This window comes from Alosa sapidissima, chromosome 18, assembly GCF_018492685.1.
Source record: "Alosa sapidissima isolate fAloSap1 chromosome 18, fAloSap1.pri, whole genome shotgun sequence".
NCBI classification, from domain to species: Eukaryota; Metazoa; Chordata; class Actinopteri; order Clupeiformes; family Clupeidae; genus Alosa; species Alosa sapidissima.
This window is the reverse complement of record NC_055974.1, coordinates 10,687,207-10,710,921: the sequence shown is the minus strand read 5'-3', so window position 1 is coordinate 10,710,921 and position 23,715 is coordinate 10,687,207. Positions and strand designations below refer to the sequence as shown.

The 23,715-nt window shown below is 47.7% G+C and overlaps 1 protein-coding gene across 2 annotated transcripts; it reads left to right on the top strand.

Annotated features, from left to right (window-relative positions):
* zbtb4 (zinc finger and BTB domain containing 4) lies at nt 1-20,631 on the top strand. 2 transcript variants are annotated; one of them, XM_042069635.1, is made up of 2 exons: nt 1-98; nt 11,684-20,631. In XM_042069635.1, exon 2 carries the CDS (start codon nt 12,115-12,117, stop codon nt 17,143-17,145), a length of 5,031 nt encoding a protein of 1,676 aa, XP_041925569.1. In that variant the 5' UTR covers nt 1-98; nt 11,684-12,114; the 3' UTR covers nt 17,146-20,631. The 2 variants fall into 2 exon arrangements, with proteins under 2 accessions (XP_041925569.1, XP_041925568.1); XM_042069634.1 differs by lacking the exon at nt 1-98 and adding an exon at nt 6,809-7,099.
* The last annotated feature ends 3,084 nt before the right edge of the window (nt 20,632-23,715 follow it).

Genomic DNA, 23,715 nt, shown 5'->3' with positions numbered 1-23,715 from the left:
GCTGCATAGCTTGCGTCGCTGCAGGAGAGACATGAGTGGCTCCATTTTGGTTCTGGGGACCAGGATACCTTCTAAGAAAAGGACGTTTTCAATGAAAGGTAAGTACCACAGAGGAATGAAATGGTTGTGGGTTGTGTTGCTTGTGTAATATGGTCAATAGGCATATCCTGCGTCATTTAGGCCACTATGCAGTGCTTTAATATGTAAGATGAGATCTTGAGGGGGGGGGGGGATCAGACAAGGATCCTGGCAAGCACAGCACACCATAGATGTAAGCGCTATCTCAGCACAACATTAGTGACAGGAGTTTGTTAGTTTTAATTTAACTCTTGTGTTCTATTTCAGTGGCAAAGTATTTTGTTCACCATCAGGCAGTAGGCCATGACCCCTCCCTGTGCCCAGACACTTCCTGTGTCTGTCCCGTTGACAGGCTATTTATGACCTCTGAACTTTGTACTCTTTCATACATCCAAACACTTGGGGAAACTGCATTGACCTTGGTATCTAGAGACTGTTATAATGGTATTAGTCACATCCCATTGCAAAATCATTATTTGAGATGACGGATGGGCTCGAGCCACACTTGACTCTTGTTTTTCTGGCCTGAACATGCAAGTGCCACACGAGTTTGTGTCATCCATTTACATTAACAGTACAAGAAAAGAACCACAAATAAAATTGAGCTATTTTCCATTCCAGTTCATCTTATAACAAAGCCTTTTATTACACATACAGCAATCAAGAATTGGGCAAAATGGGCAATGGAGAGATTATGGTAAAACTGCTAATTTGTTTATTTACCCTAATATGATCTATCTTAAATATCATAATCAACAGAGCCCATGATGAGGCATGAATAATTAAAACATAAGAAATGAATTCATGTGTAAAAAAAACGAACTGCTTTCAATGAAAACCCATCTCAGAGGTAAATGAATGAGAGAGGGGAGGGCGGGTGTTGAGAGGGCAGAGGCACTCTTGCTCAGAGCGATCGCTGGAAAACAAACGAGGCCTTCAGCCGAATGGAATCCCAGCAGCGCCGGGAAAGGAGTGGAGGGAATGTCCTGTTCCCGCTGGTGTTTGTTTTGATGATGTTGCCGTTCTCCGCAGCGGCAGCAGGACGGCGCTCAAGCCCCCCCCAGGATCCCTGCACATCTCAGGAGATTTATTGATCAGTTGATTCAGTTTTTGTAGTTGTGAGTGTGAATTCTTCAGCTTTTGTTTTTTAAAGTCTTGTTTTTTGATTAAATGAAATCCATCTCAAATCTTTAAATCCATTTTGTTATTATGCCTGTACAGACATGAAAACAATGTAAGAAGTAAAATTAGATAGACTACACAGTGTTTTATGCACTTGCTTAGCAAAATCTGACATAATTTACTAATGAAAAGACTCATTCATTTATCATGTACGTAAATCACAATTCTGGTCTAAGAACTCATGTTGGATGATGAGTGTAAACCTTCATTGGGGACCAAAACTATGTTAAATGGAGTAGTCTTGAGCAAGACTGGAATACAATAAAATAGCATATAGTGATAACCTTGGGGCAAATGTCAAAGTAAATCATTACTTTAGGCCACTGACAAGGCTAAAAATGTCATTATACTTCTGTGATACTGTGGAGAGGGCCCTTACAGATAAACCAAAATAATTTTAATAAGGCAAAATGTGACTGTCCTGTATGTAAGATATTGTAGGCTCTGAGGCAGTCAAAGAATCCGAGGCACACAGATGAAGTATAAGTTAAAAATCTTTTATTCTAATGGATACACCTACGCATTTCAACTCATAAGAGTCTTCATCAGGGGCCCTCGAGGAGCCCAACCCAGCACTAGCCTTCTCCTCTCTTCAAAGTAATTTTAACATTGTAAGTGTACGGAAAGGGTAAAGGACTGTTTGTGCCGTCAGTACATTAATTAGTAATTTCTTCTTCCGATCATCGCCATCTTGCTAGGAAGAAGTCTATGTTTACTGAATGGCACTTAAACTACTGTCAATGGACTTTGATGTAGCAATCTTGCCCCTAAGGTTATCATATATGCTATCTTGTTGTAAATGCATATTCTAGTTTTGCTCAAAACTACTCTGATTAACGACAGTTTACACAAAAATAGACCCTAGGTTGTTCTTAGATAGGAGTTCTCCTTCAAATGTGAGGGAATGACTCAGAATGTATTATCTGACTTTCACAAAAACACAGGTGTACTGGCAGTTGGGACGTACAGAGAAATACACATACTATGCACACACAATCAGGCTGTGCACACAGGAAGACTGTCCAGTCCATAATGTTACTTTGGTGAATAGTTCAGAGTCTCTTTCAAAAGGAAAAAATCTAGGGTGCTAAATTAATTGCACTTGATTCCACCTCCCCATTTCAATCGGCTTAGTATTAATCTCTGCTCTCTTTGGAGAGCGCCAAGTCTGGACTTGGTCAGTGCCATGGAGGGCCTTTCTCTTCCTCCCTCCCCTCCCTTCTCGGCCAAACTCCCGAGTCCCATTCTCTCTCCAAGTCTGTTTTTTCGTCTCTCTCTCTCTCTCTGTCTTTCTTTTTAGCCACCATCTGATAGTATTTTGGCCCTGGATCTTACCTGTCCATGCCATAGGCTGGCCACTCTCTTCTTTACTTCATTAGACACTCGGATACCAAACGCTGGATGAATAGACTCCTTCCTGTACACACTCTTCTGCCCCCCTCTCTTTCTGTACTTTCTTTTCAGTTCTTCCTTCTCCTGGGTTGTTTCTCCTTCTGGCTTGCTGCCACTGTCTCTGACCATCTGCCTGCTTGTCTTTCTCTTCCTTACTCCCCTGTTACGTTACGTTAATATTGGATATTTTTGCCTATTTTTCTCTGCTTGGCAAAGAAGTGATTTCATTTTAAGACTCTTTTAAGATGTCTCACTCAACCTTTCTCTTGCTCTATTTTATCTTCAGCGGCTCCCTTTTAGAATCCCTTGTTCCATCTCTCTCTCTCTCTCTCTCCCTCTCCTTATTCCGGCTCATTCCATTTTTTGCTCATGCATCTCCTCGTGCGTTGCCTTGAAGTGGGTTCTATTTAAAGAAGCAGGATGGGAAAGGCACGGCTGGGGTGTTGACGACGACGACTATGATGGCGGCAGCAGCAGCAGCAGCCATGGCAGCCATGACGACAGCGGAGGGACAGGAAACGCGCGGTGCCCGCTCATGCAGACAGCGAAAGACGCTCATACATGGACGCCATGCGGCCTTCGCGGGCCCTCGTACACGCCTGTGACTGTGACTCTGTTCCATACCGCAAAAACAATCCTCCCTCTTATCAGACAATTATGCCCCCGACACCAACTCCACCGCCGCCTGCAAATGCACCTCCCCAACTCCACCGCTGCTACCACCACCACCCGGCTCCACTGAATGGCGCACATACACAACAGGGCATTCACCACTGCCTCCACCCTCACTCCAACCCCCCCCCCTCCCTCCACCCCGAGCCCCCCTGCATTCTCTTCTTTCTCTCTGGCTCACCAGTACAGCATGCCTGAGTAGCTGCCTGGAGATGAAGAAGCTAATTAATTTGATTTAGCCGTTCTTTCCCTGGCAGTGGAAAAACTAGCCCCCCTCCACACCCCCCCCCCCCCCATCATCGCCACCACCCCCCGTATCAGGCACCCCTCCCAGATGATTTTCCACCGATCCGTTCTATGCTTGCTCCCTCTCTCTCTCTCTCTCTCTCTCTCTCTCTCCTGGCAGTTCTTGTTCCGCTTCCCTCCTCTTTCACTCACGTCCTTTTCCCCTTGCAGAAAATACTCTTCAGGCTTCCCTTTATGGACGACAGAGACAGAGATTCTTTTTCTGGGGAAAAAAACTATCCTCAGACATGCCCAGTCCTCTCTGCTGAGTTACTTTACCCTTTGGACCTCAAATCGTTAATGAACATAACCCTCCCTCCCTCCAACAGCCATCATTGACAATATGTTTATTCCCCCCCCCGTGCGCCTTCGCAAGCTGTCCAACATAATACCGGCCAGCGTGCGCGTGTTTGGCTCTCTCTCCTCTTCACAATGGGGGTCGTGAATCACCTCCGACCTCTTTTCACTTTTGCCCATTTCCGTCATTTGATGCTCTAATGTATTCTCTCTGGGGCCTAGGCCATAGCGACATCCTGAATGGTCGAATATGTTTGTTTGCGGGTGAAGGGGAAACATTGAGAGTCACATGGCTTCGCTCGTTGGCTTTTGTGTATGTCAATGATACAAATTGTTCTCTCTACTTACAACTATAGGGCCCAGTGCGAGTTCTCCTCTCACGTGACTGCAAGCACCACCATAGTTGACCACTAGAGCCAGCCAACACCATTTGCGGGTCCCTGGTGGTTTCGTCACACATGCAACTGTCGTCTAACGATAGTAACACATGGACTAGTAGTGCAGGTCGACGGTCTCCTGTGACTTATCACACGGAAGCAGCCTCCATGTTCGCCATGTCCGTCACAGAGGGAGGGTGCTGGAGCAGTCGGTGCGTTATGGTCTAGTTAACCCTGTTAACCGTACCTGTTTCTCCTTCATGCTTGCCGCTGCCCCTCTGGGCTCTCACTCCCTAACGTGCCCCCCATCCCCCACCACCCACCCACCCGCCCCAAACCCCCTGAGCTCCACCACCTCTCCCTCCTCTCTCCACTCGTTTCCCCAGATACTCACCAGGAGGCCTGGTCTGACCAGCCCTGCATGTCTTTTCCTCTTTCACGCTGCGGTGAGTCTGCGGCCCACTGCCTCACTAAGTGTCCGCTGACCCAGATGTCATGTTCCAGAAAAAAAAAAAACAAGAAAAAAAAAAAACAGTAGTATGCAAAAGTGTCCAAAGGCTGATGCACGTCTATGGAAGAACATTTTCTTCTTTGTTTTTGTATGTACAGAAAAGGTCAGTAAAACAGAAACTGACTGAAAAGATGGAAGATGGAATTGACTTGAAAGTCTCATGCTGGCGCTCGTTTTTCAAACTGGGTGGAGCGGAGGGATAATAATGACCATTTGAGTAACGTCTGTTACTGACCGGGGGAAAATTATTCTCAACTGAAATTTGGAGGGAATAATTTGCTGATCAGCAGATGGTTTTCCATTACTAAATCCCCATTGCGGATAGTGGTGATCTTTTTAGAAAGAGCGTACATGAGTGTGTTGCTGAAACTTCTCTGGAATACAGAGTTGGTCGCTGGCTACGTCCATGGGATAATTCAAACATGTGTAAGCTAGACGACTAATGCAGTCAGTGTCCAATCACGGACTAATGCTCATACACACTCCATCGCTCCTCTGGAGAAAGAGTGCACTGGGAGGAAGAAAAGTGGGGAAAGCAACAAAGTTCCTCCAAAAGCCAGAGAGGTCATAGGAACAACACCCAATCCCGGCGCAGTTCCCATGGAGACAAGTCTGCTGGGCTGGTGTACAATGAGGAAGACGGAGAGAGTGAGAGAAAGAGAGAGAGAGAGAGAGCAGGAGAGGAACGTGAAATGGGTGGGGGTGCTGGTGGTTGAGGGTGGGGTGGGGTGGGGGGCAAAAATGCCACAAAGAATGGAGAACAGAAAAAAAGAAGGCTTATGAATATTCCAACGGTCACTCTTCCTCTCGCTGTCTCTTTCTGTCTCTCTCTCTCTCTCCCTCTTTCTCTCTTGCTGCCCTCCTTCTCATCTTCTCCTTCGTAGTGCCTCTTCAGTTTTTGCGGTCTGTAGCCAAGAATGCACATGAGCCACATCCAGTCATGGCATGGCACTAAAGGACAGCAGGGCTGCTCCATTAGCCCAGGCTTGGCTATCAGAGGCTGAAGGGGACCATGTAAGTACCATACAAGGCCAGAGGCAGGGTCCTGTGAATCCATGGCTATGGACCCTTTCAACAAGGTAAACAAAAACAATGCTTGAACGTTCTATTTGGGCCCCAATCTACTTCCTCTGCATTAAGATAACATATGGAATGTTAAAACGGAAGTCTTGTGGGGCCAACTATGATGCTGATAATGGAACTCTCTTGAAAGGGTCCATACCATAGCTGACCTGTCCCATCCAGAGGCTCAGCCAGGCTCGAGTCAATAGTGTGAGTCAGAGGCTGGAGACATGACCCCAACCTCGTTGTCCCTGGCCCTCTCTCTCTCTCGCTCTCAGCCGCTTTGATCTCGTCCTCGAGTCCTTTCAACTTCACTTATTTAAAGTGTAGTGCTTCCACCCTGGTATTGTCTGTCGGTAGTCTCACACACACTGGACTCTGTCTGTCTGTCTGTCTCTGTCTCTCTCTTGCTCGTTCGCTCTCTCCTGCGCTCTCTTCCCCTCTGCCTTTATCTCCTCTCTCTTTCTGTGTCTCCCAGTGCCCAAGCTTTTTTTATGTTGGCACAGCTCCTGTTTGTTTTCAGCCATTTTGGGGACTGGCAGTGCTCGTAACAAACTGCTTAAATGGCGTCCTCTCGCTCCCCCTCCCTCCCTCCTACTCCCTCTCTTTCCTTCTCTATCGCCAGGCTTTGTGTATATAAAGTAGTGTGTGCGTGTATGTGTGTGTCTGTGTGTGAGACAGACTGTGTGTGTGTTTGTGAAGAACAATACTTCCAAATAAAAAGAGGATTGGAATCAGAATAGAGTTGGGGAGGGTGGTGGTGGGTGTGTGTGTGGGGGCAAGGGGGGGTCGTTGATAAAAAAAAATTCACTTGCCAGAAAAAAGTAGAAAAAGCACCCAGAATCATGTGTCAGCGGCAAACTGAAGTGAGAAAGAGGGAGAGAGCAGGAGCAGGCGATAGAGGGAGAGAGAGAGACGAGAGCAGGCGAGAGAGGCAACGCGAGAGAGAGAGAGAGAGAGAAGGGGAAAGAGGAGGGGGGATAGAGGGAGAGAGAGTCAGAGTGTGAGAGTCGTTCCTGCCCTCTGTCTCTACACACTGCTTGCCTGTGTGTGTGAGTGTGTGTGTATGCGTGTGCGCGTTTCTCCCTGTGCTCTCTCTCTCTCACACACACACACACGCAGTCCGGCGCACACAGAAAAAGGGTGAGCGAGTGAGCGAAAGAGAGAGAGGGAGAGCGAGAGAGAGGGGGAGAGAGAGAGAGAGAACACATCGCAGCCGAGATGCAGCAGGAGGTTTTTCGAGGTACGTTGTCTTGTTGTGTGCTTGCCTAGCCGAGAAAGAGAGTGAGTAGAGGGAGCTGTTAGCAGATTTGATTGTCTTCTCTCTTTCCCTGCTAGGTTTCTTGCTTACCCTATCACTGAAGTACTGCTGCTGCTGTTGTTGTTTTTGTTAGCATGTGTGTATGTATGTGAGTGTGTGTGTGTGTGTGTATCAGCTTATGCGTGTATATGCCTGTGTGTGCGTGTGTGTGCTAATGAGGGCCTGTCTCCCTTATCCTCTCCTGTCTCGCTGGCGAATCACGCAGTTCTTTTTTCAGGGCCGATGACTCGCACAGTAATTCTGGCAAAATACGCAGAAACTTCTTTGTCATTCTTTTTTAAAAATACGGACACCTCCACGCTGATCCGAGCCACTCCGGATCGAGATGTGGCGCACGTCATAAGAGACATTAGAAATGACGTGGGTTTTGTATTTTGGGGAATCTTTTTTTTTGTTGTTGGTTTTGCTCGGCCTCAAACGGGTCAATTTCAATCAACTTATCATCACAATAAGACAGCGGCAGGTTGCACATCAGACCTGCACATACTTGTTTGTTGCAGCTCGAGAGTCTTTAGAGTGAGGTCTTTTTTCCGGGTTTTTATCCTGTTTCTTCAGAGGCTGCTGCGTCATTAGGAATATCCTTCATATGTTTTGCTTTTCTTTTGGTTGGGCTCGGTGGAGGTGGTGGCGATGGTGGGGGTTAGTGGAGTGGGGAGGTGTTGTTGCTAAACCTTGGAAGGCATACTGACGTCACGCAGCCCTATTGCTATTTCCTTAGCCCCTTGCACTTGCGTTCCTGCTTCTCTGTTTTATAATCAGGTCTCTCAGAAGAAGAAAAAAAAAAACACGCTTCACCAAACCTAACATTCCTCTCGCCTGCTGTGGTGAGCTCTCATTCTCGACACGAGAGAAAATCAGCCTAAATGATGCCTGCCAGTGAAAGGGTCAGAGGTCAAGTTACGGCAAGGCTGGTCGTTGAGGGAAAAGCCGTGCGTTTTCCTCAAAGTAGTTTCACTCTGCCTGTAAGTGCTCCACTGGTATCCCACAAGGGGTAGCCGACACAGGACACACCAGCCTGTGCCATTTCCCCCCATGTGCCATCTGCTCCGGTTGATGCATGGCAAAAAAGTCTGACCAGATGTACTGGCCAATTTTTATGTAAGAAATAGTTAACTGCATTCTGTGCCATCCAGTGAGACCACAGTACTTAGGCCAGGTTGCCGAAGCCACATTGGGAATGATTTGGGGGGAAATGACTTCCAGCGGGGTCACCATCAGGATACCATTCCCACTTTCCCTGAATACTCCCCCCCCCTCTTTTCGCTCCTCTTCTGTGTTCTACCCTCTCACAGACTCTTCCCATGATTCCATTACAGCGACAGAATTATGGGAATTACTTGCTGAGTTGAAACCTAACAGACCATGGAAAGCAACGCATTTGACATGGGGGAGGCTTACTGGAGCTCCGACTGGCATGTAAAATCGCAGCAGTACCACAGTTTTGCCAGAGGAAAAAGTCACAGAGATATGCTGCGTAGGTTCTAAGAGACAAGGAAACCATGAAATCCATACATGGAGGAGTTGTGTTTAGTTAGTAAGTTACCATGACGTAAACCCTCCCCTCTATACAGACAGACACGCACACACACACACAAACAAACCAGCCTTAACCACCCAACTCCCCTCCTCTCTGTCCTCTTGTCTATCTTCCTGAAGCCCAACTCTCTCTTCATCCATCTCCCTCCCCTTTTCCAGGTCCCCAGCGCTGATCTCAGCTGGCTGGCCCCTGCTTCAGTCGTGTTCTCTGGCCGGGGGGTTGTGTAGAGTTCAGGCCTCTCATAAGTGACCAGCCCACATCCATCCCCACCTTTTTTTGTGTGTGTGTGTGTGTGTGGAGCCCAACCCCTTGCCTTGAAGGCAGGCGCCCCTGGGCTGCCCACATGGAAACAGGCAGGGGCTCTCACCTCTCCGTCTCTTTCGTCCAGACCCGCACCCCTGGTGGTGCCCTGTTGTTGGGGCAGCGTGAAACTTTAGCCCATTAACCCCATGCGAGTGCCCACACACACTTCTCTCGTTTCACCTCAAAACCACTGGGGAACGACCAGAACATTGTATGTTGTGAAGTGCAACCGCTGTGTGAGAACGAGACCCTGTTTTTGGTTGGATTCCAGCCATGTGTGTTTTTTTTTTGTGTGTATGTGTTTTTGTGTGTGTGCGTGTGTGTTGTTGTTGCTGCTGCTGTTGAGGAGGGAAGCAGCAATTTTTTTAAAAACTAAACTTTCCATTCTCTTTCTCTCACTTAAAATCACAAGGTCTTGTGCATCTGTTTGCATCGCTCCGAAACCTCACCCTGCATGTGTTTCATTTGTTTATTTATGATATTTGTTGTTAAATGCTGTCTTCCTCTTTGCCTGTGAATCATCAAGAAGCAGACCACCAAATTCTCGTTTCCCCTCATTTTACTTTACAGGAGTCCCCAAAGCTCTGATGGATGTGGACTGGCCCTCGTTATTTTTTGGGTGTGGGGGTGGGTGGGGGTTGGGGGGGTTAGTTAGGGATTCGCCATGCTGGGGCTTAGATGGGTGTGTGTGTGTGGAAGAGTTGAGGGGAGAAAGGGGGGAGCATTTCTGTATCGGGTGGGGTTGAGGGGTGTGTGGGAGGGTTGTGTGTGTGTGTGTGTGTGGGGGGGGGGGGGCACAGAGAGATTGGGGGGGGGGGGGGGGGTTGAAGCCTCTGTCACGCTTGGCCAGCCTGTTGTGTGGAGAACTGTTTGTAGAGAAGCAGTGCATGCGTCACACATGCACACACACACACACACACACACACACAGACAGACAGAAACACGAGGCGTGGAGATGAGTGCGGGGGTGGCAGACGCATTTTCCCGTCAGCGACGCAAACACCAGATGAAATCGTGACATTTTTAGCCCTCGTCGTGTCTGGTTATCTCCCCGACTGACTGCCATTTAGATCACAACAGGTGCACGACAGGGCCAGTGTAAATCTCGCCATATGTTTGGGCAGCATGGCACACACACAGACGGCCCTCTCATTAGCATGAACTTCCTGCTAATTTGTCTGGGATATCCGCACCTTTGTCAATAGCCTCTTTTCTTCCTGTGTGTTTCCCTTGGCTCCAAATGGAAGCGTGTCACTGTCAACATAAGAGCTCATTGCTGATTGGATGGATCTGGTGGATTTGTTTTTTTTGTACACACCGAATGACTGGATTTTTTAGATGGACCTACTTCTTCAGGCTTGTTAAAGACACCTCTGATCATCTCTGTTGTCCCCTCTGCTTCCTTTTCTGCCTTTAGTGCTTGCTTCCCAGCATCAGTAGGTTCCTAGTAACCTGTCGACTTGAGGAGGTTGTTTACAGGCAAAAACCTTTGCATGTTTGAGAGTGTGTTCTGCCAGTGTGTCTGTGTGTTCCTGTTTGGAGGCTGGCTCGCTCTCTCGCCCTTTTTCACTCTCCCTCTCTCTCTCTGCTTCTTTCCCTCTCTTGCGTGTTCGCTCTCTCACTTGCCCTCTCTTCCCCTCTCTCTCTCTCTCTCTCTCTCTCTCCCTCCTCTCTCCTCTGCAATAACAGTGCTGACCTAGTTTCTGTGTGTTCAGGGCCGCTTGTGGAATTTTACAGAGGCCTGCCTGCCTGCCTCTGTGCCTGACAGAAAATGCAGGCAGAAAAGCATGACTGGGGAATTTTTTCTATGGTTGCATCGTTAGTGCCATAAACCTGGGCTGATTAGACTGTTTTAAAAATAGGTATATTTGGAAAAAAATCACAATAAGATGCCATTATATAGGGGTGGCTTTAGAGTAGCGTGTGCGTGCAGCGAGGGATTCTTGCACAAATGTCCGCAGCATTTTCACTCTACGTTGTAATGGAAATCGCCATTGCTCATTCTCTCAGGCCTCACTGCGACAGAGACAACCGGATGCACAGAATGGAAAAACAACCCCCCCCCCCCCCCCCCTTCACACATACACACACACAGAAACGCCACACACCTAATCCTCCTCCTACCACACACATGTACACACGCACACCTAAGGTTATCGTGTGGGTTCCTAACAAGCTTAAAAAATACAAACAAATATATATACAAAAAATACAAATATTCCAAAATCCAAACCGCACCACAGTAAACAACCGTTTTGTTGATTCGTTTACAAATCGGATCCTATATGTCTAGGTCTCTACTTCCGGATTTTCGTGATCACACTGGAGCAGTGCTCCGCACCATCAGATTCCTTATGCAAGTCCTGTCTATGCCAAAATGCAAACACCATGCTCCTTTCCCCTATCTCTGCCCCCTCACCCAATGCCCCAACTGAGCAAGTGCCTGTGTGCGATTAGCATAGATCTTTCCCCCATTTTCTGCTCTGTCTATTTCGGCACGGTCTTGTGCCCTGTTTTATGGGCAGAGAATTTTGCCAGCATAACATATTTAGATCATAGTCACTGTCACTGTGCTCAAATGCCTTCTTAATATGACCTTGAAGCACTTTCTGTTTCTGTGTTTTTCTTCGCCCGCGTTAATCCTTTTATCTTCTTATCCTTTTTAGGTTTGGGGGTAGGGCCATGGTGTCCCAGGTGGAGCTATGGAACCCCCATCATCCCAGCAGGCTTCTCTCTGAGCTGAATCAGGGGCACTCGGACGACCTCAGCCTGCCATTTGAAGTCACACTCGTCGCCGCTGACAACACAGACTTCCACGCCCAACGGAGCATTCTAGCTGCCGCTTGTACCACCACCGTCTATCGTCTTCCCTTGGCACCAGCACTACCTTGGATACTTCCTTTTCATCCATCACCACTCCTGGGACAGAGAGAGTGGTGGTGCCCTCCTGCCTCCCGTCTGGGGCGCTGTACGGCCTGCCGGACCACAATTACGTGTCTCGCATCTCCCAGCGAGACCCCAGAGTTGCCAGGCATCTGACTGCAGCCTGGTGGTGCCTTTTGGCCTTTTCAGATTGAGGATTGAGGAGCGTGAGCAAATGAAAAGCAAAAAACTGAAAGGGAATAGGATGGGGGAGGAGAGCAACCGGGCAGATGTCGGACAAACGACAAAAATATCTCTCCGCTTTCCCCTCAGCGCTGGGTTGCCAGTCCCCATGGCACAAAACCACTGCCCCATTCCTCTTTCCCCAACCTCTGTTACGGGGCATGACACAAGCCTGGCAGAGGGCATGAGGAAAATGGATTCCCTCACGGACAAGCAGCTGCCCCGTACGCCAGTAAAACACAACAACTTGCCAGCCGCTCCCCGCTCCTCTGCTTCTTTCTCCTCCTCTTCCTCTCTCATTGATCTCTCTGCATCAGTCAGGAAGGACTCTAAATCCACACCACCCTTTCCTGCAGCTGGTCCTGATCCCCATTTTCAGAGGCCCCCCGCTGGAGCAGCGGAGGGCTGTTCAGGGGACGCCTCCGGGGGGAGCCTCCCACATGGCACTAACCCAGAGCACTCAACGACAGAGACAGCACATATCCTTTTCAAACTGAGCACCAAGGCCTTCCAGGGCCAGGGGGCGAGGGAGTCAGAGAGGAGGATGGACCACAGCTCCAAAGGCAAACAAGCCGATGGAAAGACCCCACGGAGGGAGCTGAATGCTGCCTGCCCGGGTGACCCCCCTCCTTCTCCTTCTCCCCCTCCCCTCAGCCCCCCTCCTCCTCCCCCTGCACCGGCTGCTCCCTCTCTGCCTGGTGATGCCTCCCAGGAGATCCTGAAGCCGGAGCTTCTGTGCGGGGTGTGCCACCGCCTTTTCAGCACCGCCTCCTCCCTCACCGTCCACATGAGGCTGCATCGCGGCAGCCGAGCCCTCAGCTGCCGCCACTGTGGCAAAGCCTTCATCCATAACAAAAGACTACAGTCCCACGAGGCCATGTGCAAGCAGGCCTTGCCAGCTCTCCCCATCCAGCCCAAACAGGAGCCCATGGACGAGGGAGAGGAGGCAGGGGAGCGGGAGGCAGGAGAAGAGGTGGGAGTGGACGAGTCGGCTGAGCCAGGTCACATGACCGGAGCTGGCCGGAAGAAAGGACGTGGCTTTCTGGGGCGCCACCGAGTCTCATTCCCTCATGAGGAGGGGCTGATCACTGAGGACGATCACTTTGCCAAGATTGTGGACGGTCACATCATATACTTTTGCACTGTGTGTGAGCGCTCCTACATGACCCTGTCCAGCCTCAAGCGGCACTCCAACGTCCACTCCTGGCGCCGGAAGTACCCCTGCCACTACTGCGACAAAGTCTTTGCCCTGGCGGAATACCGCACCAAGCACGAGATCTGGCACACAGGGGAGCGGCGCTACCAGTGCATCTTCTGCTGGGAGGCCTTCCCCACTTACTACAACCTCAAGACCCACCAGAAGGCCGTACACGGCATCAGCCCCAGCCTCATCTCCAGCGAGAAAACAGCAAATGGAGGCTATAAGCAGAAAGTCAATGGCCTCAAGCTGTACCGCCTGCTGCCCATGCGCTCCCAGAAAAGGCCCTACAAGACCTACAGCCACTCGATGGTGGACGGTCTGTTGCCAGATCCCCTGTCTTTGGACTGTGCTCTGCCGACCAACCTGGGTGAAGGTGAACTGCAGGCCCTCCTCGCTGATGCTCACCCAACGGGCCTGAAGGCTGACCCAGATGCATTCCCCATCAGCTTGAGTCTGGGTCAGGATGAAGTCGGCAAGCTGGCTGCTGCCCAGGCAGGCATGCCAGTGAGCGGAACAGAGGGAAATATGTCCGAACTGGGGCCGGCTGGTGGCAATGGCAGGGCTCCCAAGCCTCCCAAGGGGGACTGCAGTCCGACCACAGCTGCTTCTTCGGTCATCACCTATGGACACAGTAAGCCGTCCGTCATCGTGCATGGCACAGCGGTCTCATCTTCTGTAATTGTTCACAGTAATCAGATCTCAACTGGTAGTGCACAAAGCCCTCCAAACAGCTCCACCTCCCCACTGCCTAGTGGGCAGCCGCTGGTAAGAACTCAGCGGTCAACAAAGAAACTCGCACAAAAGGAGTACACAGACACCCACAGGGATATGGGCAATGCCTCAGAACCCACAGACATCACTGAGAGCAAACAAACAGGGACAGTGAAAGCTCATCACAAGGCGCGCAAGTCGCACAGCAAAAGTGACTCTCACTCAAGTAAGCCATCCAGCCACGGCGCCACGTCCGAAGCTAAGGGCACGGGACCGCTGTGCCAGATCACTGTGCGTATCGGGGAAGAGGCTATTGTCAAACGGAGCATCTCTGAGACAGACCTCATGAGGGACAAAGACCTTTCAGCCAGCAAAGCCAAAAAGGGCGATGCCTCCGCAGCTGAGGAACAGCGGGAGCTGCGGCACACTCATCACCACCGCCACAAACACCGGCCCCATAGGAGCTCCAGTAAGGAGGAGGTGGAGGGGGAGCCTCGGAAGAAAACCCCCAAGACTCTGACCAAGGTGAGGGAGTATTACTTCCGTCAGGAGGTGCGAGAGGAGGACAGTGATCAGGACGGAGAGGACAACCTCTGGAGACCTTATTACTCCTACAAGCCCAAGCGCAAAGCCCCGCACATGCAGAAGGTGAAAAGCTGGCAGCGCAAGCTACACTACAAGCGATCTCTGAGGCGGACGCTGAGAGGTGAGAGACTCGCAAACCACACAGACAATCCAGTAGAGGAGGAGGAGGAGGAGCTGGAAAAGCCAGAGGATGATGGGGTGGACGAGGAAGACCAGGCACTTAAGACAGAGGAGGAGGAGAGCGACATCATGCAACAAGATGTTGTGAACAATGGAGACGCACCTGGTCCTTTGAAAGAGGATAAAGACACTGTAGAGGAAGAACAGAGCCTGCCAACACCCGAGTTGCCTTCCTCCGACTCAAAGCCCTTCCTGGAAACCTCAAAGCCATCATCCACTGACAAACAGGACCGGAGCTGGTCAGTGGGAGGCACGGCAGCAGAGTGTGGCACTTGTGGCCGGTGGTTCTCCAGCGTGAGAAAGCGAGACAAGCACGAGCTGACACATTTGATGGAGTTTGTGTGCATGCTGTGTCAGGCTTCATTTCCCTCCCAGTCCAAGCTGGAGGAGCATCAGAAGACCCAGCACCCCAAACCATGTCTCAAGAGCCCCCCTGCAGACAAGCATGAGGCAATGGAGACAGATGCCAGCAGCGACCAGGCTAGAGACATCACAGAGAAGGATAGTCCAACTCGAGTAGGCAGGAAACCTTTCACCAGGAACATCTGTTCGCATTGCAACAAGGTGTGCAAGACAGCCACAGCACTGAGTCGCCACCTCAGGAGGCATGAGTTAAGCAGCCCAGCCATGGCAGCGGAGGCCCAACTGAGCATGCTCAGTGTGAGCCCAAAACTGGCAGATCGGTCTCAGAGCGAGCCACAAGAGACCAACAGTGACCATGTGCAGGCAACGCCAGTCATTAACTACACTACATTAACTACACCACAAGAGCAGAAGCAGGTGTTCGCTGAATGTGTTAAGTCGTCTAGTCTGAGCCAACCTTGTGAGGCCCAAGTAGAGAAGCAAATGCCAGAGGCCTCTGATGTCCCAGAGGCGGTGACCATCGACAGAAGTCCCACAGTACAAAGCCCGCAGCAGAGTGTACAAAGCCCCTCTCAGATTCCACAATGTACAAAGCCAGCCACCCCAGACAGCCTCCCCAACTCCGCAGCAGATGGCCATAGGTTTTTGTCATCACCCAATCTGCACAGTGTTTTGGTCCTAAATGGAGCAGAGTGTTTAGACTACCGAACACCTGAAAAGAAAAGCCTGGACACCCTTTGCATTGATCAGAGGATACGCAGTCCTGCACAGAGACTGACAGAGAGGCCAAATAGTTGCTATTCTGTCATGCCAGCTAAACCCCAGGTAAAAGCTGACAATGCTTTAGCCATACACCTGACAACAGACCCCAGCAGGCTGGCAAATGTAGAGCGTGAGAGCTCCTTAGATTCAGAGAAACAGGGTAAAAGGGGACCTCTTATGGTTTTTAACAATGCACAAGAGGCCCAGGATCTCAGGGTCCCTGCCTTGTCCTGCAGTCCTTGCGACAGCGAAGCACAGGACCTTACCATGCCAACCATCCTGGCCAGGGAGAGAGAGAGGGAGAGAGAGAGGGAGAGAGAGAGGGAGAGAGAGAGGAAGTGGGAGAGGGAACGGGAGAGAGAGAGGGAGAGGGAGAGAGAGGAGAGGGAAAGGGAGAGAGAGAGGGAAAGGGTGAAACACACTGTTGGGCTGTCCAACTTCCAGATGGAACAACAGCACAGGGAGCAGGAGATGACTCTACTGGTGCCCAAAGAGGAGCCAGTGAGCCCGGCGCCATCTCCAAAATGCTCCGTCGTTCAAACCACTACAAGCCACCCTTTGCATAGGCGTTCAAAGTCACCCCGGCATTCCCCAAGCGCGGCAGATCTGGCTCGGGCGAAACAGGAGGCGCAGCAGTCCCGCCGGCTTGGCCGGCAGGGGCTCATATTGCCAACAAGTTCGGCGGGGGGCAGCGAGCGCCCCTCGGCCCACGCTCTGCTGCTCCCCAGGGTGTCTGAGGAGAAGCGGGAAAGCACTCCCTCCAGCATTCCTGGGGAGCCCCAAAGGGAGAACAGAGGCTACCCCATCCAGGACTTCCCTTTGCCCTTGATTATGCCCGGAGGCTTTCGCACTGGGAAAAAACAAGAGGACAACTTTCTCATGTCTTACCCTGCCGGGCCCCTTCCCTTTGCGTCACTGGGCAAGATGGTTGCTCCAGGAGATTTGGCCAAACTGCCCTTCTACCGCGACCCATACCCTCTACTGTGTGCCCCGCAGCTGCTAGCCTACCCCTACAATCTAGCCACCCTGCCGATGGCCTTGAACATGATGGGGGCATCTGGGGACAAGGCTGAGCCCCTGCCCTTTCTGCCTGCTCTCTTCAACTATGCCGCGGCCACTGCTCCTTACGCGGGCATCGCGCCACATACCTTGATGGCGAACCCCAGCCTCTATGGGGGCAGCAGCGGCAGCGGCAAAAAGAGGGACAGTGCCAACCCATAGGAGAACATTCTAGAGTCTGCATCTCTAAAGGAATATTTAAAGAAATAAAACCAGAAGACCAAGCCTTTTGGCAGAGGACTTACTGTTATGTTTTTTGCTTTGTTATTTTGTTGCTCTTTGGTAAAACTAACAGCACTTGACAGTCCTTGCCTCTCTTTTTGTAAAAGTAGTCATGAGACGTAGGAAATTTTAGAGAAAGGGGGTAAAGGGACGAATAGGTCTTTTGGAAGGGCAGTGAAAGTTGAAGAGGAGGCATGAGAAGGGAAAGACAGAAAGTCTTGCTCTTCCTCCCATCCTCTCTCCTCCTGGTCAGATGTGCCTCCTGCACACCACTCCTTTAGTCACATCTTTCTGTAGTAACTGTAGAGCTTGATTGTTTGTCTTCTCAGACTCCTTCTGTTAATAACTATGATATAATAAGAATATAACAGCTAACAGGGTGTGTGTTTTGCGACAGTTTAGTTCAGTATGCTTCCCACTGTAGCCGAATAATTATAATCATATTGATATAATGAATAATAATAATGATGATAATGATATGAACACCTCAAATGCAGGCTAAATGTATTACGAAAGGAAAGGGATAAGCTGGTTATGTCATTCTGCATAAATAGGGTCAGATAGCAAAACTATGATGAGTGGATGTGGTTGTACCAGAGGGTGTGTGTGTAGTGTACGTATGTATGTGTGTGTGTTTGTTTGTGTGCGTGCGCCTGTGTGCATAGATTTGCACGCGCATGTGTGTGCCTATTAACATATGTGGCTATTCTCAGCTATGTAGGTCTTGATCCATTCCATAGAGATCTGAGGTATGCACGTCATATCATTCCTATGCTAGATGGATTTGCCTCTCGTAGGTCTTTTTAAGTGTGTACATTAGATGGTACCCTTCCACTGTCAGGCTTTACAGAGCAACTGAAGGCTGAAAGTAAGTCTGTGCCTGATTGTCAATAACTGATGCCTCTAAAACACTAACAAAAACCTCGGTGGCCAGGGGACACAAATCTATGTTGACTGAGGCCTTTTTTCAGCATACCACAAAAATCTGGATCAATCTTTCATCCTACTCTTATAGGTTACAAGAAAACAGTATGCAGCTTCAGGCTTCACTATCTTGAACATGTATTATATACAAACTGGCCAATAACCAAGAGTTAGAGCAGTTAGACTACCTGGTTCCGGTACTTCTAGTCTTCTTACTATTCATCTCATTTCTGTGGATTTTAATGGCATAAATAATTAGCCTACACAAATATTGACCTTATAGTTAGTGGCCTTCCGTTCCCCTGCTCCCCCTGGTGTCCAACCAAAGACACACTCTTTTTTGACTTGGCTGAGTCTGAGAGCATTTAGGCAGAGGAAACGAGGGAGAAAGCAAGGGACAGTCAGAAAGATGGACAGATAAAGGTACCTGCCATGGGTGTCATTATAAGAGTTTTCCTGAAATCCAAAAAAAAAAAAGGAAAATGTGACAATAGATGGACTGATCTCCCCCTTCCTCTATTCTTGAGGGCTAACAGGGAGAGCTCCTTTAAGTCTAACCTGACCCAGTCTGTAAGTGGCAGAGATGTTCTAGAGAATTCTGCCATGTCCCAGACTGCGCTTCCGTTAGCCATTAGCAGCTCCTCTCTTCCCCTCTGCTGCGCCATGGCGGGGACAACAGGGATGACGTCAGTCGATCCTGACAGTGTCTCAGTAGGGGTTGGGCTTAGAGTCCATTGTACTGGAGTTCCCCCTAGATGCCTGCTGGGAGTTTTTTTCTGTTATGTATATCTCTCTGTGATTTTTATACCAGATAATTTGTTTTGTTTTTGTTTAATTTTTAACCCCTTTTGGTAGAAGGACAAGGATTCTGCGAAAAGGGTTTTTGAGTATACATAAATATGAATGTAATTTTAGTCCTGAGGTTGATGAAGATCATAAGAGAAAACACTATGGTAGATGGAATAGAATCTGTTTTCTGACTTGAAAAAAAAATAACATGTAATGAACCATTATGAAGTCTTGGTATATCTACAGTAGTCTTAGCAACATGACAAGAAACTTGGGTTCAATATTCACAACGCATGAGCAGCACTTGCCTACAGCATCTCCTCTGCTATTGTCAACACAGTCTCAGCTCTTCTTTTCCCCTGAAACTTCAAACTACTACTTTTTTTTCTTCATCACTTGATCACTTTGCACCACATCCCTTTATCGCCCACCCTCAACTTTTTATATATTTTAAATCTAAATACCAAAAAAAAGAACAGCTGCCACTTTTTTTTGCCTGAATCAGTATGGAAGCTGTCCAATTCTAGGCCGCCCCCTCTTCCTCCCTTCCTCCCTCCTTCCATCCCTCTCTCCTCCCGCACCTCTACTGCCCTCCTCACCCCATTTCCCCCTCTCCTGGCCATTTCCAAAACATTTTACAGCTTGCCTTTGAAGTGTGAGTGCGTTTGAAAGCGAGCGATGAAACCGCAACACTGTTCGTTTCCGGAGGGTACAAAGCACAGCCTGACCAATTGTAGAGGCCGACGTGGGTTTGCTTGGGTGTGGTTACAAGCCTTTTGTGTGTGTGTGTGTGTGTGTGTGTGTGTGTGTGTGTGTGTGTGTGTGTGTGTGTGTGAGTGAGTGAGTGAGTGAGTGTGTGTGTGTGTGTGTGTGTGTGTGTGTGAGTGAGTGAGTGAGTGAGTGAGTCAGTGGAGAATAAAAGAAAAACCAAAACAATCACCATATCCCTTTGGGGTTTGCCCTGTTTTTGGTAGGTCCTTATTTGTTTTGCGTTGCTTTGAAAAGGCCTTCCCTACCTCCCTCAATCCCTTTACTCTCATGAGATAAACAAACAACAAAACAAAAATAAACTACAGAAAAATACAGAGATATGTATCATGAATCCATTTGTTTGGCCAAAAAAAAAATCAGTTTTACAATTTATTCTGAAATCATTCCCATACCATATTTTTTGCCATGTTACATTCACAAGTATCTGACAGAGAACAGAGAACCTGCCAGTTCAAAAAGTTCAGACGGGATTTTGTGATATGGTAGTCTGTGCTTTACTGATTCTTTTTACGTCTTGTTCTGGTAATGATATTTATGTATGGCCCCACTGAACATGATTGCCTGCAGAGTTGGGGTAACTTGAGGTATCAAACAAGAGTGCTGACACTCTGAACACGCAAAGAGATTGACTTTAGTTAGATGAATGTGGCTAAGTTGTCAAGTTTCGTATACATGTTAATGTGATACTGTGCCATAGTTTTAGAAGCCTGCACTGTAGGGCTTTAAAAAGTATGTGTTTTTGATGACTTTGTGTTATTATTTAATGCAAAGGCTTGTAGCCACAAAACACCCAAACAAGTCCACAACTTTATTTTTTTAATATTACTCCTCTCATTGGTTTTTCTCCTCTTTATCTCTCGTTCTCTGTCGCTCCCTATCTCTTTCTCTGTCTCCATGCTACAATCATATGAATAAAGTATTAACCTGACGACCCAACATAAAGAGGAGATCTTATTTCTTTGCTCTGTTATAGAACAAAGCTATTTAACTCTTCAGCAGGGGAGTTTTAAACATTCTAACAAAAGATTCTGTTCTGCAACTATATAAGGTTCTAAAACTGTTGAATTCAATGAACCCAGATATTCTTTACAAGGTTCCTACTCTAAGTCAAATGTTAAATTCCATGACTTTTCCCTGACTTTCCCTGACAAAAAACCTGAATTTCCATCACTTACTATATAATTATTGCAGCTATTCCCCAACAGATTAACATCCAGCTTGACTCAACTTGACTCACTGTATTGCAAAATCATGTTGGTTTATGCTTTACAACATTGGGAAGATCAGACCTTATCTGACATAAGATTCCACACAACTTTATGTTCAGACCATGGTCATCTCCAAGCTGGACTATTGTAATTCACTATTAGCTGGCTTACCCGCTTGTGTAATAAGATCATTACAGTTGATTCAGAATGCTGGAGCACGCCTGGTCTTCAATCAGCCAAAGAGGACACATGTAACTCCTCTCCTAGTTACTCTCTATTGGTTCCCTATAGTAGCCAGAATTAAATTTAATCTCTCACTTTAGCCTATAGGACACTGACTGGATCTGCTCCTAGTTATTTTAATTCAATAATCAAAACGTACATCCCCAACCGCCCACTGCGGTCTTCTGATGAGCGTCTGTTGTGTCGACCAGTCATAAACGCTAGGTCTAATTCAAGACACTTTTCCTCAGTGGTTCCATGTTAGTGGAATGAGTTGCCCAGTGCTCTCCGTTTCTGTGATAGTTTTGGGTCGTTTAAGAGGGGTCTAAAGACATTCCTGTTCAACATACATTTAGTTCTTTAACCGCTTCTTATAATATTATTATATTAAGCGCTTCTTCTTATTATTATTATTGTTTTATTTCTATTGGTCACCAGTGGTCACCTACAGGCCAACTGAGCAGCTAAAGACAGAGTTTGCAAGTGAGTCAAGGCACATATTTGCACGGTCACATGTTGGCCCTCATCTAGACGCACCTTTACCCTTCTACACACACACACACCCACTTGTGTTTAGCTGGAAGAACAGAATAGACCCTTTCAAGAGAGCATCATAGTTGGCCCCACAAGACTTCCTTTTTAACATTCCATATGTTATCTTAATGCAGAGGAAGTAGATTGGGGCCCAAATAGAACGTTCAAGCATTGTTTTTGTTTTTATTGTTGAAAGGGTCTATAGCTTGTTGTGTAGAGGGAACCTGGTGTTTCTCTCTGGCCTCTGTAGTCAGATAATTTCCAAATGCAAAAGTTCGAGTGAAACGTGAAAAACATGAAAGGTTAATAAACAAACTGTGGAGCTAGCCTCTGGTTTACCCTTTAAAAATGCTGTCCTTGTAACATGGTCTCCCTCCCACTAGAGGGCGGTGTTAAGTAGTGCACAGTCACACATCACTGCCATTTTCTGCAAGTGGTATTGTACAATGCTATTTGCCCAAATGCTAGAGGGCTCCGGGACATGAAAAATAACCCCTTAAAGATGATTTTTTTGGAAAATAATTAATAAATTGTGACATACATTAATTATACCACAGCCTATTACAATAAACCTACACATTATTATATTCAACTAATTTGTTTTCAAACACAATTTTAAGCAAGTCTATTGGGAGTTTGATTTCATCACAAAGACTATTGATAGAATAGGTTCTGAGCAGCGTAAAGGTGACACCTTTTAAACTCACCTCAGCATGACATTTACAGAGGATAGACAAATGTAAATCTTATAAACCTTATCTTATAAACAGCAACACTGTCATTATGTTTTACCTAGTCTTTAGGCAGGGCAGGGGTGGCTTATTGTAAATAACCATTAAAACATTCTTTATTTTAAGTCACTTATCTGTTTATATGTTATATTCTTGTTTTTGATTTCATTACTATTTTAAGACTGAAGAGGCATTATGCCTTTATGTAGGGAGTAATTTGAAAGGGGCTGTTGTGAGAATGTTCATGTCCTCCAATGGCCTTGTAAACCAGTCTCGTGACTTCGCTTCTCTTCGTGCAAAGAGTCTGGCCAATGCGTCATTGGCAAACGTCTTCCTCCTGGTGGGTGGACACTTGTTTGAAGTTTAAAATCATTGGAATTCCTAATGTTTTGTATGGGGGTCCTGGTGGAAAATGTTGTGTCTGTTTCTATGACAACTTTTTTAATTCTTATAATTAATCATTTAAATTAAAAGTTTGCATGTATTAGTATCTGCACACATTGACACGGCATACATTGCACATCCAGTCTGCTGCTTGGGAGAGTATCCTTGAGTGAAGCCTTGCGCACGTGCAGTTCTGCCCGAAATAGATGCACTGCGATATGGCCACCGATTGGAAGGACTTGCCTAAAAGGACTTTGGCAATGCCTGAACCTTGCCTTGTCCGTTCTCTCTTGTTACATCTTAACATTCAAAGATGTTAATGCTTTAATGTGTGACTATGGGCATTATTGTGCAACCGGTGGCGCAAAGCGCAATGCAAGGCTTATTCTTATTTTACACTCAATAAAGTGAGGATTTTTTTACCATGCGCCCCATTTTTATTAAACCTTGCGCCCAGGGGTGTGGCAATTATAATCTACCAATTATTTTGCTGTGGGCATATTAGCTAAGGTTGCCTTCCGATCCCAAAGGTCCTTCCACGGTATTCCCTACTCCCTACCCACTGCACAGGGTGTACAATTCACAGGGAACACGATTGCTAAAACAGTTTTATTTGGAATGCACTGCTAGTCTTAGTTTATCATAAAGATGTTTAGATTACACAAGACGTGTCCATTTAAAACAGTGGAGTGTAGTTAGCTTGCTAACTTGCCAACGTCCAATAGCTTACACATTTCGTGTGTTTTGGGATTACAATAAAGCAATAAAGGCTTTTTTAGCTTTTTTATGTACAGTGTCTTTTTCTTGCTAACTTTAACAAAAGCGAAGCATTGACATGCCAAACAAATGATTATCTGCAAATACGGCCGTCTTGGATCATCTAGCCAACTGAAGTTCCCTGTAAGTTTATTTTACATACTGAACTGCCATTACTCAACTATGTCAAG

Coding starts and splice junctions, on each gene's coding strand:
- zbtb4 (XM_042069635.1), top strand. CDS start 12,115: ATGAAAAGCAAAAAACTGAAAGGGAATAGGATGGGGGAGGAGAGCAAC.